We start from the raw sequence: 20,934 nt of genomic DNA, 5'->3' as shown, positions 1-20,934 counted from the left end.
TGATTAAGCATAAAATCGTATTTTTATTCAATTTTCAATGAGCATTTTTAACTTTTCATTACAACATATTAGCTAGTACAGATGGCAAGATGGTATGCACGAGAGCCTCCTGGGTACAATACGCAAGTCCCAATTGGAATGTTTCCAACAGGATGTAAACCACGGTCCACAAGCCTGTACTTTAAAAAACATATTACTTAGCACACTGCCAACAAATGTCAACACAAAAATACAGTGCTGTAATGACTTCACTCTGTAAAAGAAATGTACTGGCACATAAGTTTTCCTTAAAAAAGTAAATCAGAGTAAAGAAATGTAATCATAGCATAAAAGTAAGTATTTATTCAATATTGAAACAACTCATACCAAATAGAATTCAAATTCTTCATAAAAATATTGCAGTATATTAAAATTTATAGAGAATTCTTAAAATATACAACATGTACAGTAGCCAAAGTCCTAGAGAAGTTCATGCAGAAAATTCTATAATTAGTGATTTGGACATTTCAGTAACTCTGCGGTTTCTTCAAACCTGCAATACAACAAATAAATAATATTAAGTAAAAAAAAATTCATAATGAGGCATAGGATTTAAATGGCTGAAATTATGCTTTTGAACCTAAAATAAATTACAGTGTTTTTCTTATCTATAGGTATAAATAATAAATTAAGTATATACTATGGCCAGAGGGGAGAAATAGCAACCAAAGTCAATTATGACTCTTTAATTCTTAGAGCATAAGTTATTTTAATATTTTTCAAATTTCAAAACAATATAGTTCATTAAAGTAGTAGGATGCATAATAATCTTATATAAGTTCATTTCATATTTCTTTTTAATTGCTCTTTAATAACCATTTGTAGTTTCACATTTGTATAAGATACAAGTATCATTTTTAGTAGTGCTTACCAATAACTGAAAGACTGGCAATACTCTAATAATACTTAAAATGTCTCCAAACCATCCACTGACATATATTAAATATTTTGCTAAATCAGTTATCAAAAGTAGATAATACTCTTAACTTTCAACCAAAAATATCTCTGTACTGTTTAATCCCACAATTAATTCCATTAACAATGTTTTACATCACTTGTTGGAAACCAAAACAGTGACTCATCTCACAAACACATAACTGTAGGTAGATTTATTATCCACTGGAGTCCTGAAGGAAATTCCACACCTGATTGAGAGACCTTTAAGGTTTGAAACACATATGCACTTTCTATATATACTGTAATCCAATACAATTCCCTATAGAGAAATGAATTTCTGTTGCCCCTTTCTGTTACTTACATTTTTTTCATCCTTTCCATTTTCTGGATTGTTGTTTCCTTTAATTTAAAAAGCAACAAATTTAGGCGATTTCTCAAAGTAAACCATCATCAAAGATGGACCATGAACATATAAAACACACTCTAAAACATTGCATTAAGTACTATTTACTTATCATAAAGAATTTTTACGAGAGATGAAGATTTACAGTTTCACTATTTTTCTTGCCAACGGCATCTACAACTAAATCTAATGCTTGCTTGTTCTCCCGACCTTAGAAAGGAATCATCTACGCAGCTGCCAGCTTTTCTTACCTCTGAATTCTCTTTCAAACCACAGTAACTACCAGTTGAGGTTCTGGGAGTTGAATCCGATGACACTGTACTATAGCCGGAGGATAGAGGAACACTTGTTTGCCTCTCCGCTTTGCTCTCTCTACCTGTGGAGAAATTCATTTTTGGGTTACCTTTTCCTTTCACAGTGGAGTCATATCTAAAAATTTTATGTATAAAAATTTTATGTACACAGGGCGACTGGGTGGCACAGCGGTTAAGCGTCTGCCTTCGGCTCAGGGCGTGATCCTGGCGTTATGGGATCGAGCCCCACATCAGGCTCCTCCGCTATGAGCCTGCTTCTTCCTCTCCCACTCCCCCTGCTTGTGTTCCCTCTCTTGCTGGCTGTCTCTATCTCTGTCGAATAAATAAATAAAATCTTTTAAAAAAAATTTTTATGTATAAACTGAAGAAAAACAGACATTTAATACGAAGTGGCTGCTGTTATAGACCCAGATAAATTTTTATTATTCTTTTAAGATAGCGACCTAGACATAGAGATTTAGATGTTTAAAATAGGCCAATAAAAATGACAAAAGGTACTGTTACCTTTATGACAGAAATCAATTGAAAAAATAGGCAAGTTCACAATTTTTAAGTATAAGCTACTGACTCAGGTATATTCTTAAAGCGGTGGTTAACTATCACTAACACTGACTATACTTTTTAAAAATCGAGAAACATTCTATCCTAAGTTAACATGTATGGAAAAAACGACGCTTAAAATTCAGGGTTTACAGATTTCTTTTTCAAAGAACTGAACAACTTTCTACTTTCGGTATGCTGATACCATTTATTCAACAAAATGATGGCAATTTTTTCCTACAACTAAACCAATTATAAAACATCACAGATAAGACATGCTGCTATTAAATCAATCACATAAGCCGTATGTTTTAGTCAGGATACATATGGCTGCAAAATCAAGGCCCCCCAAAAACAGACACCCATTTAAACTGGTAAACATAGGACAGTTTTATTGTAAGCCTATACAGACAACCTCAATTAGGTAAAAAGTATTGCCACCTGAGGACTGAAACAACTAGACTTTTACTTTCATCTCACACGGAGCCAGGCTCTTTTGTCTACTTCTCTTCCCTATTTACTCCATTCCTCTGCTTGCTTATCGGCATGAATTTGAACAAAATGGCCAGCCAGCCCAGGCTCAACATCATTTGACTGACTTTGTACCCTAATTCCAAATTCCCAAGAGAGAGAAAATGATCTGGCTTTGGATTAGTATCTCCTGGGTTAGGTGTCTACTTTTGATCCAGTTGGGTCAAGATCACATGGTGATTAGCTACACCCAGATCCTTTAGCAGGGACTGTTGGCAACAGATAATTTCAAGGAATAATTTGAAACTAGGCAGGAACTACATCTACCATTCCCTAATCTTGGGTTATTTTCTATGGATAGAGAGAAGTGTCCTCTGAACTAAGCTGTTGAAAAATGGGGGGAGGGAGGGCTGAGTCCTAGGACAGGAAATAAAGAGTGGGAAGACAGAATGGAAAGGTGAAGGAATGGTTCTCTGTGTTTTGCTTTCTGGGGCCTAGACTTGGAGGTATCTATCTAGCCTTCAAGGGTGTAGCTCATGATGGGAAAAACCTGGTATCAGGCAGGATAGGGGGCTATTCCCATAGAGGGTATTCCAGAGATTACAGAATGGGGCATATACTGAACACCAGCCATATTTGATACCCAGAGCAGGTAAGTGTGTATTACTTTCTGTGACAATTTTTCCTATTGTTTTCCTGAGCCTTTAATATAGTCTTCCTTGTTTAAACATAATGGCTTCTTAGCTGGACTAAGGGAGATTTGAGAAAAGAATTGGTAACTAAGCTCAGGTTGGAAAGGAAAGGGCCCTGAGAGTAGTGGCCCCTAATTCCACTGTTGTTTTGGAGTTTCAGAGTCACTGCTAATAGATCTCTGCGAAGAAAGGGTATCTCTAGGATCTAGATTTTCTAGTCAACTCTCTCCATATGACCATTAATCTTCCACTGCCAACTTTGGAGAATTATGACCTGATTGCATTAAGACACTAGTTGGGTCCTTTGCCATTTAACTACGCAGGTTATCTCCCACTTTTTGAAAGTTTTTCGCATTACGCCACTTTGTTTTTACAAAAGACCCACATTAGTATCTGTTTTTGCTAACCAAAGAAATCAAGGAGGATGTTGACTTTTATGAATAAAGGTGAAAAATGAAAATAGTGTTCAGCATTTGTTTTGCAGTGAGTCATTATAGAGGCCTCACACACCCTGAGAGGTGAGAATGGCCCTGCCAAGCACCTTCCCTGGGAGCTACACTCAGCGGCTCGGCACCAGGCCTCCACAGCTTTGAACTGTTTCTGTGAGCAACTGTGCTTTATCACAATTTAACTGTGCATCCATTAGAAAGATGTGTCCTTAGGTATCAGAAAAGCCTAAGAAAAACATTGTTTTTTGGGTCTGGAAATGCTCGAAAAAATTTCAGTATAAATTAGTGGTAATTGCTTCTCTGCTTTACACCATTTAGGCATATGAAAGGTTTCATAGTAATGCTCTTCTGATAGTGGGGAAACCTGTAATTTGTAAGCCGGTACTTGCCAATTAGGGAAAAATTTATGTCCAACTGGTTTCTGGATATTTTGTATTCTGTATATCATACATAATTTAATATTTTCAAAAGTGAACTCATTATTTTTTCCCAAACCTTCTCCTTAATTCTCTATTTTATTAAAGGGTAACAATTATGTATCCAGTCACATAAGTCAAACACAAGTGATCAGTCTTGACTTTTTCCCTCTCCTTCACCACGTCTACTTCTATCAGCAATCAAGGCCTATCAATTCTAACAGCTAAATAAATTACTTCCTCTTTATCCTCACTATCATAGCCTTAGTAGACACGCCCATTATTGTGAAATAAAGATCACTGAGGAACCCTTCAAATTACTGTCCTTCCCTGTGTTACTTTCCTATAATGAATCACTGTTTTAAGATGACCTCTATGAAACAAATCTGATCATATCAGCTTTGCTAAAAATCTGCCTATGACCCCACATAAACTCCATGATTTTGTCTTTCCACTCTTCTGCTTCAATTTTCTTCATATGCCCACATGTACCCTTCCTTCTAGTCATACTGGAACCACACTCTTGTGATACCATAGCTTTATTAACATTTTTCTTGGGAGAAGAAAGGCACAAAAAGAACCAAAGCAAAAACAAAGCCTCAACAGTCATGGCCTATCTAGTAATTAACAACTAGATCACTCTATCCCCTACTGAACATAAAAAATTTCATAGAAAATGAAGGTCCCTTCATTACTGTGACGAAACAAAATAAGACGGCTCTGTCATGCATGAATATAGACAAGGATACCAGGTAAGCAGTAAACACACAAATGACCAGCTATAGTCCTCTCCCAACTAACATGAGTGCTTCTTCTTTTCCACTAACAATTTCAGCCCCTTCTTCATTCTTATCATCAGTCATCAAACTGTTTCCTGCTTCTGCTATCACCCAAACTAGAAGAACCCTTGCTTCTTTAAACTGTCTCCAAAATCACCCAACATAAGTCCAATCCTTATAACAAAAGCCTCTTCTCACTGATTTTTACCAAGACACAGAGACACGTTACAGCTCCCCAAGGAAACACTTTCTGATTAAAGGAAAACAAATCAGGTACTTCACAAAAACCATTCCCAACTTAACATAATCCTAAAATCAGGTTGGAGAATTATTGCTATCAACTACCAGGTGAGATCAAACTCTGCTTCCATGTAGCATGTATGTGTAAGGTGCAAAGTGTAAGAATTTATATATAGACTTGACTCTTTTAATTGATGACAGTTGGATTGTAAACTTTTTGAGACCAGATATTTACCTTCTTCATAATCTATAACCCATTTCAGATGGTTGCCTGTCTGCTCATCAGTCTAAGTCACAGCATAGCAGCTTAAACTTATATATATATGTTAACTGAATGGGTTAAAGGTATGTTCTGTCATAATGTTAATAAAATTATAACCATGAAAATGCAAAAGCGAAGTTGGAAAGGCAAGGGTTTGGTTTTTTTTTAAGATTTTATTTATTTATCTGACAGAGGGAGGGAGGGCGGGAGAGCGAGAAAGAATGAGCGCGCACACAATCAGGCAGAGCAGCAAGCAGAGGCAGAGGAAGAAGTAGGCTCCACTCTGAGCAGGGAGCCTGACATGGGGCTCGATCCCACAACCCAGGGATCATGACCTGAGCCGAAGTTAGATGCTTAACTGACTGAGCCACCCGGGAGTCCCAGGAAAACGCAAAATTTGCAAATAGCAGGCATTCACTATTCTTTCACTGTATAAACTGAGCTCTATTATATACAGATATTGGAGATAGAAATACGGACCTAATTTCTGTCTGCTAGACAAGGTAAGATCTTGACCTCAAGGATCTCAGAGTTAAGATCTGGAATTTGTTAAACAAATGAATGAATGAAAAATGCAAAGAGGAAACATTTTACCAAATCTGAAATGTGTAGTTTAATAAATTTAGTGCCCGAACCACTATGTCATGTAAGATATGTAAGCTGGCTTTTGAAGCAATCCTTGGCTTCAGTAGTCTGTAAGTTCAATACTGTCTTTGTTCTAGGGGCTCTACAATTTTTAAAAAGTAAGGCTTGGGAATATTAAAATTATCAAATATCTATATAAATCATCCTCCTGCAAACTCCTTACCATACCACCAATACCACTGCCATAAGAGTAAAACTTACCAGGATTCAGAATATCCATGTCATTACTAGATTCATAGTCTTCATTCATTTCACTAAAGTTTACATATTCATTATTCTGGAATAATACAGATTCGTATTTAGAATAAAATGAAAAGAAAAACGTACTCATTTTATATTCTTACTATTAAACATAAATACAAAGATGACATGATGAATGTTTAAGCATTTTTAATTGAACCAGAAATCGAAATCCTGCGTAAATAAAAAAACAAATTTCTTAGATTTGACGTGGCCATGGCAAATTTAGTTGACTGTTTCTATGAAATTTAAATTTGATCAAAGTAAATGAGAGAAAACGGGAAGTCATAATTTTATTTTTTCCTAGCCATTTTTTCTTTTACCAGTAAAAATAGGCCATTTATGCTATTAAAGAATATAATTTCAAGGTTCTCATAAAAATCAAACATTACCTTACCTTATTTTAAATGCTTAGAGCTGTTCAAGTATTAACAGCTCTAAAAGGTGACCCTAGAGAGTTTTGCCAGGTTATCTTAGTTGATAAAGAGAAAAACAATAACCACAACAACAACAAAATAGGCTGTAGCTAAACAGGACCTCATTTCAACTAAACATTTCCCCACTGCCTTAATATTATCTTAATCAGCTTTTCTAAATATATAAATGTTAAGGAAAGAAAATACCTTTTTAGACAAAAGCATTTCTGTTTCAAGAAGAGTGACACGACTTAGAAGATTAGTCCAGATTTTTTCATTTACCATCACTTTTCCTTTCATTTTTTCTTCCAAAGAGTCTAATCTACTCTCTACCAAAGTCAGTTTCTGAAGCTTTTCTTGGCATTCAGCAAGCATAGTCTGTAATGCAGTAATCTCAGGACTAATTTTAACATCCTAAAATGAATAGAGAATAGAGAGGTTAAAAATTGTATTACACAAACTGTAATTCCTTTAAAAATCCACGTATCCCCATTTTCATTGCACGGTGTCATTTCAGTAGTGACAACAGGCAGTATAGCATGAGAGTTGAGTGATCTGTAGAGGCGGAATGCTTGGACACGGAAACTACCTCATCTGAGGTATATGACCTTGGTGTCTCAATTTCCTTATATATACTAAACACACACACACACACACACACACACACACAAAACCAGTATCTACTTTATGCGGTTCTTGTGAAAATTAAATCATTTGCATAAAGCTCTCAGAACAACACCTAGTGGTATGAGAAAACTGTCACTAACTAGCTTTTTTGTAACAGCCCCTAGCACAAAGCTAAGAGGGAGTGACAAATGACAGTGCATTGAGACTGTTCAGTTTGCTATAAAAAGGAAATAAACTTCATTACCATGTGGTAGTTTTTATAAGGGACAACTGTATACTGTGATGTAGAGAAGTCACAAGAAACAAAAGAAAGATAGAAAAAGAAATTTAGCAGGAGCAGTACAGATTAGATGCTATAATAGGGGCTGTGGCAATAAAGTAATAGAAAAACGATTCTAAGAGTGAGACAAAAGGACGGCAAGGGCCCAGGAAGGAAAATGAAATGGCAGGAGTGTACCAGTTTTTCCATTCATTAATGAACCAAACAGACAGTAGAGAACCCTTACTGTTCAAAGTAGTATTTCTCTGTCTCTCACCGGACTAAATTTCCTGAAGTAAAGTACTATCCCTTACCTATCTTTTTCTTACCCATAACACCTGGCCCAGTACCCTAAACATAAGCAGCAAATATCCACTGAATCATATAGAGTACGCTTACTTATTCTTAAATAATGGTAACAAAGGCGTTATATTATGATTAATAATTCGAAAGGCTAGAGACATTCCAAAGTTTAGATGCTGAAGTAATCATGTACATCAAAGTAAATAATACTGGCATCTGTTAAAGAAGTCCAAAACTCTTACTTGTTGTTCAGACTTGATTTCAGGGAACGTTACTTCAGGAACCGTTACTGCAGTAGTCTTTAAGGCACACACATCAAATGCTTCACTGACATCTGTTACAGTACTTATCGTGTCTTCAGGAATGTTAACACCATCTTCATTATACAGGTGACGGATCACCACAGCTTTTTTCTGCATAGAGAAAAATATGTCAGAGCTGCTTCAGTGGTTTCTTCATATGATTATTTTAAACATAGACATAGTAATTTTGCAGAAGAAATATTCATCTTCCCTTTAAGATTTACCAGTTTAAATAACATATTAAGGTATATATCAAACACTTGATTAAACTATGATTATATATTAAACACTATTAATTACTATTACTAATATTTTGTGTGATGAAATTGTGGTCCTGATTTTTAAAGCATTCTTATGTACTAGAAAAATTGAAATACCTATTCAATGATGTCTGGTATTTGATTCATACTGTTTCAGATCTGGGGGGAAAGATGCTAGAAAAGTGGTTACAATAAAGATGAAACAAGATTAAGGAGGGCTTGATACACTGCTGATAGTGGGAATGAGTACTTTTTTAAAAAGATTATTTATTTGACAGAGAAAGAGAGAGAGAAAGATTATTTATTTATTTGACAGAGAAAGAGAGAGAGAAAGAGAGAGGCAGACAGCAAGCACAAGCAGGGGGAGCAGCAGGCAGAGGGAGAGGGAGAAGCAGGCTCCCTGCTGAGCAGGAAGCCCGATATGGGGCTCAATCCCAGGAGATCAGGACCTGAGCCCAAGGCAGATGCTTAACCAACTGAGCCACCCAGGCGCCCTGGGAATGAGTACTTTTATAAATGTTTGAAACATTCCATAATAGGTTGCCACATAATTCACATATAAATAATCAAGAACTGGCTCCATGAGGAGGATCCATTATATTTTTTTTCTAATAAACAAGCCAGAAGATATTAGACCTTCAGCTAGTAATTCAAACTTAGTGACAAAGGGAAAGTTCTAAGAGTAAGGCATGAGGTCATACTATGCATTCACACAAGACTCTTCTGCCTACTCCCTTTACTATTGACAGACTGCATATGCACTACAAAGATGTCATATAATATAAGATAGAATGCACGAATCACACTCCATACAAGGTACTGGGAAAAGAGACCATTTGCTTTAGTATTGACTCAATCTCTGCCTATAGAAGTACTGATTCCAACTTTTCTAAGTTGGATTACTTTTAAAATTTACTCAAATTTCTGATAAATAAAGATCTGGTGTCAATGATGAAATTTTGATTAATAACAAAGAATACTTTGTTTCAAGAAAACTAAAAACAAGTTTAATGCCTTGAAATGTTGCACCTTATTAGGACAATTTAGATTATTACTCAGCCCCAAAACTGAAATAGAAGATTGAAAAATATATTTAGTTATAGTAGCTCATATTTAGTAAGTGCTTACAGTGCCTGTGCTAAGTACAGGAAGGTTACGAAAAAAACAGTATAAGAAACTTCCTGTTCATATAAATTCTAGTTAGGGAAGGATATTATATATAAACCATTTAGAAATTAAAAAATAAATTTGTATAAAACTAACAAGAGTTGGATAAGTTAAAGATTCAAGTGTACGAGAAGTATGGGCACTCATTCAGAAACATGTATCTTTTAATTCTTTTTCTTATTGCTGTTATTACCTGCAGCAAAACAGGTATATTTTAAAAAAAAAGTAATTAAGAACATTTTTCCTCCAGTAAAATGTCTCTTTATTATAAAGGCATAAAAGTATCTTTTTAATAGATTCTATTAATATAACTCATGCAGTTTGGATTGGGGAGAAATAATTCTCTAGATTTTACTTCAGCCAGAAACTATTCATATCTTTTACCTAATTACACCTTAATTATTTATCTGATAGTCTATCCTTCAATCTCAGAAATGGTCTGCCCAAAGTGGAAGACAGCTGAAAATATACTAATTGGTATAAAGTAATATTTTGGCCTTAATGGCTCTTGAAATGCATTGGACTCATTCAGCCACTAGTGCTCAAAGGAGAAGAGGGTAGGTAAGATATTTACTAACAAAGAGAAAATATTCAAAAACCTAACCCAAAACCAGATTATAGGTTTAGGGACTATCAATCACTGGATAATATACACTCCTGGTATAAAAATATGAACGTATGCAAATGAATCATCATAACCTATCACAAACTAATGGTATGCTCTTCATACATTCGCATGTTTTAGAAAGACTAGATACATAATTAAGAATACATGTCTAGGGGGGAGGAGTTAAGATGGCGGAGGAGTAGGGGACCCCTTTTTCAGCCGGTCCCCTGAGTCGAGTTGGATAGGTACCAGACCAGCCTGAACACCCACGGAATCAGCCTGAGATGCAGGAAGATACATCTGGATCTCTACAAATGAACATCTCCAGCGCTGAGTATTGAGGTACGAAGCGGGGAGCCGTGAAACCGCACACAGATATTGGAAGATAAACGGAAGGGGGAGGGAGCCGCTGCGATCGGGCACTGGGAAGTGGTAGCCACCTGCACGGGGGAGTGGGCAGACTCGCGGACCGGCACCCCTGAGAGAGCAGTGAGAGAGCAGACTGAGACCGTGAGCCGGGGAACGCGCGCCACCAGACTGAAACGGAGCTCCGGTGTGCTCACTGGAACCAGCCTGAGACCGGGAGCTCCGGGAGCGCACGGGGGTGGCTGGCGGTGTCGGACACAAAGGACAGAGACGCGCCGGCCCTGGAAGTGAGGGCTGGGATGCCGGGTGTGGGGCGCACATCCCGGGACGCTGCAGGGTTGAGCAGCACCAACAGTAAGTGGCCAGAACATCAGTGGAGAATGGTCCGTGATCCCTCTGTTCTGAGACAGAGGCTGAGATTCGGCCACTGCTGCTCTGACTCTCAGAAGAGGCACAGCAAACTGCCAGGGAAAGCCGCCAGAGAACAAAAGCCTGGAAATACCGGCTCACAGTGTGCCCACCCCCATCCGCCCTCACAGGGGACAGAGACTCTACCCAAACATAGATGCCTGGGTATCGGCATGGCAGGCCCCTCCCCCAGAAGGCAGGCTGAAAAATCAAGAAGCCCACAACCCGGGCGCCTGGGTGGCGCAGTCACTGAGCGCCTGTCTCAGGGGAGCAGCAAGATACACAAGCCAACTCTTAACCAGAATAAAGAGACATATAAATAAAAATACATTAATAGTAGGGGACCTCAACACTCCACTATCAGAAATAGACAGAACACCCTGGCAAAAACTAAGCAAAGAATCAAAGGCTTTGAATGCCATACTCGACGAGTTGGACCTCATAGATATATATAGAACACTACACCCCAGAACCAAAGAATACTCATTCTATTCTAATGCCCATGGAACATTCTCAAGAATAGACCATGTTCTGGGACACAAAACAGGTCTCAACCGATACCAAAAGATTGAAATTATCCCCTGCATATTCTCAGACCACAACGCTCTGAAATTGGAACTCAACCACAAGGAAAAATTTGGAAGAAACTCAAACACTTGGAGACTAAGAACCATCCTGCTCAGGAATGACTCGATAAACCAGGAAATCAAAAATCAATTTAAACAATTTATGGAGACCAATGAGAATGAAAACACAATGGTCCAAAACCTACGGGATAATGCAAAGGCAGTCCTAAGGGGGAAATACATAGCCATCCAAGCCTCACTCAAAAGAACAGAAAAATCTAAAATGCAGTTTTTATATTCTCACTTCAAGAAGCTGGAACAGCAATAGAGGGACAGACTTAATCCACGCACGAGGAAGCAGTTGACCAAGATTAGAGCAGAAGTCAATGAATTAGAAACCAGAAGTACAGTAGAGCAGATCAACAGGACTAGAAGCTGGTTCTTTGAGAGAATCAATAAAATTGACAGACCACTGGCAAGACTTATCCAAAAGAAAAGAGAAAGGACCCAGATTATTAAAATTATGAATGAAAAAGGAGAGGTCACGACGAACACCATTGAAATTGGAAGGATTATTAGAAATTTTTATCAACAGCTATATGCCAATAAACTAAGCAATCTGGAAGAGATGGAATCCTTCCTGGAAACCTATAAACTACCAAGATTGAAACCGGAAGAAATTGATTCCTTAAACAGGCCAATTAATTATGAAGAAATTGAGTCAGTGATAAACAACCTTCCAAAAAACAAAACTCCAGGCCCGGATGGTTTTCCTGGGGAATTCTACCAAACATTCAAAGAAGAAATAATACCTATTCTCCTAAAGCTATTTCAAAAAATAGAAACAGAAGGAAAGCTACCAAACTCATTCTATGAGGCCAATATTACCTTGATCCCCAAACCAGGCAAAGACCCCCTCAAAAAGGAGAATTACAGACCGATTTCCCTAAGATCCAACAAGTGGATATGACAATTAAATATATATGCCCCCAACAGGGGATCAGCAAGATACACAAGCCAACCCTTAACCAGAATAAAGAGACATATAAATAAAAATACATTAATAGTAGGGGACCTCAACACTCCACTATCAGAAATAGACAGAACACCCTGGCAAAAACTAAGCAAAGAATCAAAGGCTTTGAATGACATACTCGACGAGTTGGACCTCATAAATATATATAGAACACTACACCCCAGAACCAAAGAATACTCATTCTATTCTAATGCCCATGGAACATTCTCAAGAATAGACCATGTTCTGGGACACAAAACAGGTCTCAACCGATACCAAAAGATTGAAATTATCCCCTGCATATTCTCAGACCACAACGCTCTGAAATTGGAACTCAACCACAAGGAAAAATTTGGAAGAAACTCAAACACTTGGAGACTAAGAACCATCCTGCTCAGGAATGACTCGATAAACCAGGAAATCAAAAATCAAATTAAACAATTTATGGAGACCAATGAGAATGAAAATACAACAGTCCAAAACCTATGGGATACTGCAAAGGCAGTCCTAAGGGGGAAATACATAGCCATCCAAGCCTCACTCAAAAGAATAGAAAAATCTAAAATGCAGTTTTTATATTCTCACCTCAAGAAGCTGGAACAGCAACAGAGGGACAGGCCTAATCCACGCACGAGGAAGCAGTTGACCAAAATTAGAGCTGAAATCAATCAAGCAGAAACCAGAAGTACAGTAGAGCAGATCAACAGGACTAGAAGCTGGTTCTTTGAGAGAATCAATAAAATTGACAGACCACTGGCAAGACTTATCCAAAAGAAAAGAGAAAGGACCCAGATTATTAAAATTATGAATGAAAAAGGAGAGGTCACGACGAACACCATTGAAATTGGAAGGATTATTAGAAATTTTTATCAACAGCTATATGCCAATAAACTAAGCAATCTGGAAGAGATGGAATCCTTCCTGGAAACCTATAAACTACCAAGATTGAAACCGGAAGAAATTGATTCCTTAAACAGGCCAATTAATTATGAAGAAATTGAGTCAGTGATAAACAACCTTCCAAATAACAAAACTCCAGGCCCGGACGGTTTTCCTGGGGAATTCTACCAAACATTCAAAGAAGAAATAATACCTATTCTCCTAAAGCTATTTCAAAAAATAGAAACAGAAGGAAAGCTACCAAACTCATTCTATGAGGCCAATATTACCTTGATCCCCAAACCAGGCAAAGACCCCATCAAAAAGGAGAATTACAGACCGATTTCCCTAATGAATATGGACGCCAAAATCCTCAACAAGATACTTGCTAATAGAATCCAACAGTACATTAAAAGGATTATCCATCACGATCAAGTGGGATTCATACCTGGGATGCAAGCGTGGTTCAATATTCGCAAATCAATCAGCGTGATACATCATATCAACAAGAAAAGACTCAGGAACCATATGATCCTCTCAATCGATGCCGAAAAAGCATTTGACAAAATACAGCATCCTTTCCTGATTAAAACCCTTCAGAGTGTAGGAATAGAAGGTACATTTCTCAATCTCATAAAAGCCATCTATGAAAAGCCTACTGCAAATATTATTCTCAATGGGGAAAAGCTGGAAGCCTTTCCCTTAAGATCAGGAACTCGACAAGGATGCCCACTCTCGCCACTATTATTCAACATAGTACTAGAAGTCCTTGCAACAGCAATCAGACGACAAAAAGGGATCAAAGGTATTCAAATTGGCAAAGAAGAAGTCAAAATGTCTCTCTTTGCAGATGACATGATACTCTATATGGAAAACCCAAAAGAAGCCACTCCCAAACTATTAGAAGTTATAGAGCAATTCAGTAACGTGGCGGGATACAAAATCAATGCTCAGAAATCAGTTGCATTTCTATACACGAATAACGAGACCGAAGAAAGAGAAATTAGGGAATCCATCCCATTTACAATAGCACCAAAAACCATACGTTACCTTGGAATTAACTTAACCAGAGACGTAAAGGACCTATATTCTAGAAACTATAAATCACTCTTGAAAGACATTGAGGAAGACATAAAAAGATGGAAAGATATTCCATGCTCATGGATCGGAAGAATTAACATAGTTAAAATGTCCATGCTACCCAGAGCAATCTACACTTTCAATGCTATCCCGATCAAAATACCAAGGACATTTTTCAAAGAACTGGAACAAACAGTCCTTAAATTTGTATGGAAACAGAAAAGGCCCCGAATCTCCAAGGAACTGTTGAAAAGGAAAAACAAAGCTGGGGGCATCACAATGCCGGATTTCGAGCTGTACTACAAAGCTGTGATCACAAAGACAGCATGGTACTGGCACAAAAACAGACACATAGACCAATGGAACAGAATAGAGAGCCCAGAAATGGACCCTCGGCTCTTTGGGCAACTAATATTTGATAAAGCAGGAAAAAACATCCGGTGGGAAAAAGACAGTCTCTTCAATAAATGGTGCTGGGAAAATTGGACAGCTACATGCAAAAGAATGAAACTTGACCACTCTCTCACACCATACACAAAAATAAACTCCAAATGGATGAAAGACCTCGATGTGAGACAGGAATCCATCAAAATTCTAGAGGAGAACATAGGCAACAAACTCTACGACATCGGCCAAAGCAACCTTTTTCATGACACATCCCCAAAGGCAAGAGAAACAAAAGATAAAATGAATTTATGGGACTTCATCAAGATTAAAAGTTTCTGCACATCCAAGGAAACAGTCAGAAAAACTAAGAGGCAGCCCACGGAATGGGAGAAGATATTTGCAAATGACACTACAGATAAAGGACTGGTATCCAAGATCTACAAAGAACTTCTCAAACTCAATACACGAGAAACAAATAAACAAATCAAAAAATGGGCAGAAGATATGAACAGACACTTTTCCAATGAAGACATACAAATGGCTAACAGACACATGAAAAAATGTTCAAAATCATTAGCCATCAAGGAAATTCAAATCAAAACCACACTGAGATACCACCTTACGCCAGTTAGAATGGCAAAAATAGACAAGGCAAGAAACAACAATTGTTGGAGAGGATGTGGAGAAAGGGGATCCCTCCTACATTGTTGGTGGGAATGCAAGTTGGTACAGCTACTCTGGAAAACAGTGTGGAGGTCCCTTAAAAAGTTAAAAATTGAGCTACCCTATGATCCAGCCATTGCACTACTGGGTATCTACCCCAAAGATACAGACGTAGTGAAGAGAAGGGCCATATGCACCCCAATGTTCATAGCAGCAATGTCCACAATAGCTAAATCGTGGAAGGAGCCGAGATGCCCTTCAACAGATGACTGGATTAAGAAGTTGTGGTCCATATATACAATGGAATATTACTCAGCTATCAGAAAGAACGAGTTCTCAACATTTGCTACAACATGGACAGCACTGGAGGAGATAATGCTAAGTGAAATAAGTCAAGCAGAGAAAGACAACTATCATATGATTTCTCTCATCTATGGAACATAAGAACTAGAATGATCAGTAGGGGAAGAAAGGGATAAAGAAAGGGGGGTAATCAGAAGGGGGAATGAAACATGAGAGACTATGGACTATGAGAAACAAACTGAGAACAAAACAAGGGAGTAATGGTTAGGGGAAAAAAAAAATAAAAAAAAAAAAAAAAAAAAAAAAAAAAGAATACATGTCTAGACCACATAATACAACCTTCCCAAATCACTGCTATTCTATTGGGGGAAATGAGGCAGAAGTAGGAATTAGAAACATAAAGAGAAACACTTTTTAATTTTACATTTCTATCCTCTTACAATGTGAAGACCATCTTCTAAAGAACATGGTATACTATATCTGACTAAAATGTTTTACTAGCTACTAGTCAGAAAGTGAAACTTGTACATTGATTAATTAGGTAGATAATTCTTAGCACTTACACATTTTCTTTGTATATTCCTACCTTTCCTGAAGTCATAAACCTGCCCGTGATGTCAATGCCAACAGGTTCTGTAGATGTCTTCTCAGTGCTTGAAGAAGGTTCTGACTTAACAGAACTGATTTTCTTTCTTTGTTGTGATGGAATCTTAAAAAAAAAAAAAAAAAAAGTATTAAGACTAATTTTATGTGAAAGCTGACATATATTTAAATTATATTATTTAAATGTTCATATATGAAATACAACTGCCAAATGATAAGACTGTAATTAGAGACATGTCTTGAAAACTAAGTGAGGAAAATGTGTTATGCTTGAACTGTTAGCTTAGGACTAGTAGATCTGTCACAAAAGTATAAAAACAAGTGACCAGTATTTAAAGCAAACATCAGGTATACAGCCACCCAAATCTGTGAACAATGCAGTAATTATACTTCTGTGTTAGTTTGCTATGTAGGGTATTGACTTCATACATTAAAATACTGGGCCACTTGGAATAAGTTAAAATAAATTAATAAAATTACCTTCTCAAGACTACTCAATTCCTTGTGCTTTTTCATCACACAATTCAAAATATCACAAATAATTTGGATTTTCCATTCTGCAAATCCACATTGGAGAAACTGCTTTTTTGTCAAGATTGGTTTATAATTAAATTGATCACGAAGAAGCTGTAAAAAGGGTAAAGACCAAAATCCAAAATGATAAACGGCCACCTGGTCAGGAACGTAATACCATCTTTGAGAGGAGAAGGAAGATCAAGCCATTAGATTAAGGGTATTAAAGAGATTTGCAGGGGTGGTGTGAGTCATGAGGTAGGAGAGGTATCCATGTAGAAAACAAGTAGCTAGGAAGTAGCAGAGACTAGATGGCTATGTAGGGAGATGAAAAAATATAGCCAATGATCAAAAAGTTCAAATATCCTCATGAGTACTAGAAAAACTCTGTAACTTACTAGATAATAAAGAATACCATACCAGATGTCAGAAAAATCATAATTTGGTTCATTCTTCCATGGCATGACTTATTAGACAAGTCAGTAGGCCTCTGGGTTTCAATGTCTCATTTGTAAAGTGAGAGAAAGAGATTAACTAGACCAGCAATTTTCAAAGCCTACATTATAGAACCCTAGGATTTCTTAGAAGTACCTCTTAGGTTTCCATGAAAGCTTGCTGGGGTTAGAGGCAAAGATAGGGAAGACTAAACAGAGACTCTACACATAAAAGCTTCCATTTCATCAAATGCAATTCACTACTTTAAAAAAAATCTGGTTTGATAAATGGGTTTTACTCTTTTAACAAGAATGAGAAAACCAGTGCTTGAGTAAAAATTAATGATAATCTGGAGGTATTTTTTAATCATATGAGATTAAGTTCAGTGTACATAGAGTACAAATGTAGATACTGGAGTAGATATAAGACATGGTTCCAGACCTCAAGGAACATAAAATCTCAAAGTGGTAGTTCCCTCTTACTAATAACTAAATTAATCATAATTCTATAACCCACAAACTTCACTCAATAAAGTCACATTTCTAGCTTGCGCCAGTATGCCAAATTTTACTAAAATTTGATATAAAAAATTGATATAAAAAATGGTAACCAATGACAAATTTTTACCAACTGCCACTTATTAGATTATAAAACACGGAGGGAATTTAATTATCTTTATTATAATAGGGACAGCATCTAAATGAAAACATGCATATGAAAATATTGTCAACTGTATGTGGTACACATATATTTAAGAGGTTATTATAAAACATTACTCTTAAAAAATGATTCAATGGCTTCTGAAATAATTATTTCATAAACTCAAATACCTTATAGACAGTATCTATAAAGCGCAAGTCATTCTTTGCTATGAGCTCTATGTTGGATTCCATCAGAAGTTCTGCTACATAAGGTGAATATGAGGTAAGGGAATAGCTGATGATGGGCAAAGATGCTGCTGTATCTCCCTTTACCAAACTGTTCGGGAGAAAAAGAAAAAGATATTTAATGAGCATAATTCCACAAAGTTAGATAAGGAAAGAAGTTTAAAATATGGTGTCAATAATTTATAAATTAACACTTACAGCCAAATAATTAGGAGATACACAAAACCCTTTAGATTCCATCCCCTACTCTAACTCAGTATAGACAAATCACTATGAAATAGTAAGTTTATTTACTTAAACAGCTATCTCTTTAGTACTAATACAGTCTATTCACCATAGTGTTTGAGTTTCCAAAGCTTAGCCTTACTCGATCAGTCCATTTTCCCTAATTAAACAAATGTACCACCTTTAGTGCTTGAGTACACTTTATGGTTTTCCAAACACTTGTTACATTACCTCATTTGCTCTTTACAATAAACCTGCAAAGATAAAATATTATGAATGCTACATTGCAGAGGGGAAAACAGGGCTGGAAAGGACATCTACTATAACTGGGCTGATCAGTTTGCAATCTTCCACTCGTATCAAGCAGAGTAGAAATCTGTGCCTTAGTACATACAGTATGCTAATTCCTCCAGTCTAGAAAGGCATCCCATTCTTTTCTGTCTGTTATTCACTCTTATGAATTATTTGGCAAATCTCAAGCCTTCCAGGAAGCCATCCTCAATTTTCTGATCCACAATGATCTCTCACAGAATGAATCCCAGGGCATTTAGTGTCTGATGCCTCCTGCTTTGTCTTGTACTTGTCTTTACAAAAGGACCTTATTTTCTCAATGTGAAGTACCTTCACTGGTTCTCCCACAACAAAGCAAGGAGGTATTTGTTCAATCAGCCAGTTCTATGTGTTCAACGGAAGCACAAATGCACTTACAGAAAACATTTGTTTTCCACAAAATTCAAGACATCCATAAATTTCCGCATCCTCACCCAAATTTTTTTAAAAAGGCAGGAACTAAGTATATAATAAAATTACATTTTATTTTTCAGTACTGATATAAATTATTTATTTTATATTTATGGGTACGATAATACTCTACCCAATGAGAAAACTGCTCTGGCAACCTTGTCCACTAGTTCAAAACAGGAAATGAAAACAATGTTTTGAGCAGCAAAATCTGCCCATTTTATGCACATTATGACTAGAAGACAGCCGGGGTCTACATTTAATACCTCTTGTTTTAATTAAAAAATCTTGATTATCTAGTTTCTAGGGACTTTGATTAGAAATAGTAATAAAACAGATATCATAAACTGGCACACTGACACAAACAGGAGATGCTGAGAAAAAGGTTAAAAATGGATAAGGAATCATGGAACACTACATGAAAAACTAATGATGTACTGTATGGTGACTAACATATCATAATTAAAAAAATGGATAAGAAATATAAGAATCAAAATACGTGTGGGGGGGAGTGTATAGGTGGGTGAGGGGGGTAACCCGAATAAGCAGCAGCAAGTAGTGTTACCTATCTCAATAAACCCTGAAGAGTACCATGTTGTGAAATAGTCTAAATTATTGTTCTTAATGATACTCTTGAGTCAGTTAGAAAATCAAATGTTTAGATTCCAAACTCAAAGGACAAGAGAATAATCGTTATATTTTCCAAGTATTCCTACCAGAATGTATCTTAAAATGATGTTTCAAGTAGTAAGAAGAAAATGTGGCTATTCAAACTGGGTAAGTCCCAGTGAGACAAGAAAGGAGAGCTGTCCCTGTTTTAACGAAGCAGGATCCGACTGCCAAATGCTGTGGAGCACCTTCTGATTCTCACACAGACGGCCTGGAATCGGTCATTAGAGCTCAGCTTTCTCCCACGGTCCTCACTATCCTTTCATTTTGCCATCTCTTGGGGTTAGTTCTCCCTACGGTCCATCCACGCACATATGTAAAGCACATCCCTAGAACATCCCCTCTTACATGTAAAGCACATTATTTCAGGATTCTCTTTTTTTACTGTTTTAACCAAGTTTTACTCTACTACTTGAACACATAGCTAATCTGGACTTGTCCCTTGACACTTACTCATTGAATAAATGTCTAGTTAGCTACTAACATGTGCCAGGCACAATTCTAGATGTGGGGATAGTGCAGTGAACAAAACAAAGTACCAGTCTTCAGCTTATATTCTAGTGGGGAATACTTTTAATCAATAATCCCAGATAAGAAGAAAGAAGTATTAAGGGATAGAAGATGACAAGAGTACCATATTTAGATTAGCATGAATATAGAAGAAATGCATGTTGCTACATACTACAAAACCAAATAAATCATATTTGGAAAGTGAAAACTACAGTGAAAGGTTCAAGTGCGGTCTATTAAATGAGTTAATAACAATCTTTGCGCAGTGTAAGTTGTCATACAAAATCCATTAAGTAGAATCTTCCAAATCAAAAATACCATCTAACTGAGTGTGAGAGGATAGCAAATTATATAAT

General features: G+C 36.8%; 1 protein-coding gene across 7 annotated transcripts in view; it reads right to left on the bottom strand.

Annotated features, from left to right (window-relative positions):
* Positions 1-324: 324 nt before the first annotated feature.
* The window catches only part of CEP44 (centrosomal protein 44), a 28,804-nt gene continuing 8,194 nt past the window's right edge, over positions 325-20,934 (bottom strand). For 6 of the 7 annotated variants that reach the window (XM_008705057.2, XM_008705056.2, XM_008705059.2 and 3 more), the window contains 9 exons: positions 18,377-18,524; positions 17,079-17,225; positions 16,582-16,704; positions 8,235-8,405; positions 7,011-7,217; positions 6,349-6,424; positions 1,591-1,715; positions 1,298-1,335; positions 325-532 (listed from right to left, as the gene is read on the bottom strand). In XM_008705057.2, coding sequence (XP_008703279.1) covers positions 490-532; positions 1,298-1,335; positions 1,591-1,715; positions 6,349-6,424; positions 7,011-7,217; positions 8,235-8,405; positions 16,582-16,704; positions 17,079-17,225; positions 18,377-18,524 — 1,078 coding nt within the window. In that variant the 3' untranslated portion in view covers positions 325-489. The remainder of the gene's footprint in view (positions 533-1,297; positions 1,336-1,590; positions 1,716-6,348; positions 6,425-7,010; positions 7,218-8,234; positions 8,406-16,581; positions 16,705-17,078; positions 17,226-18,376; positions 18,525-20,934) is intronic. The other variant, XM_008705062.2, reaches the window with a different exon arrangement.

This window comes from Ursus maritimus, unplaced genomic scaffold, assembly GCF_017311325.1.
Source record: "Ursus maritimus isolate PB19 unplaced genomic scaffold, ASM1731132v1 scaffold_11, whole genome shotgun sequence".
NCBI classification, from domain to species: Eukaryota; Metazoa; Chordata; class Mammalia; order Carnivora; family Ursidae; genus Ursus; species Ursus maritimus.
The sequence above is the reverse complement of the archived record's forward strand: the minus strand, read 5'-3'. Positions and strand labels throughout refer to the sequence as shown.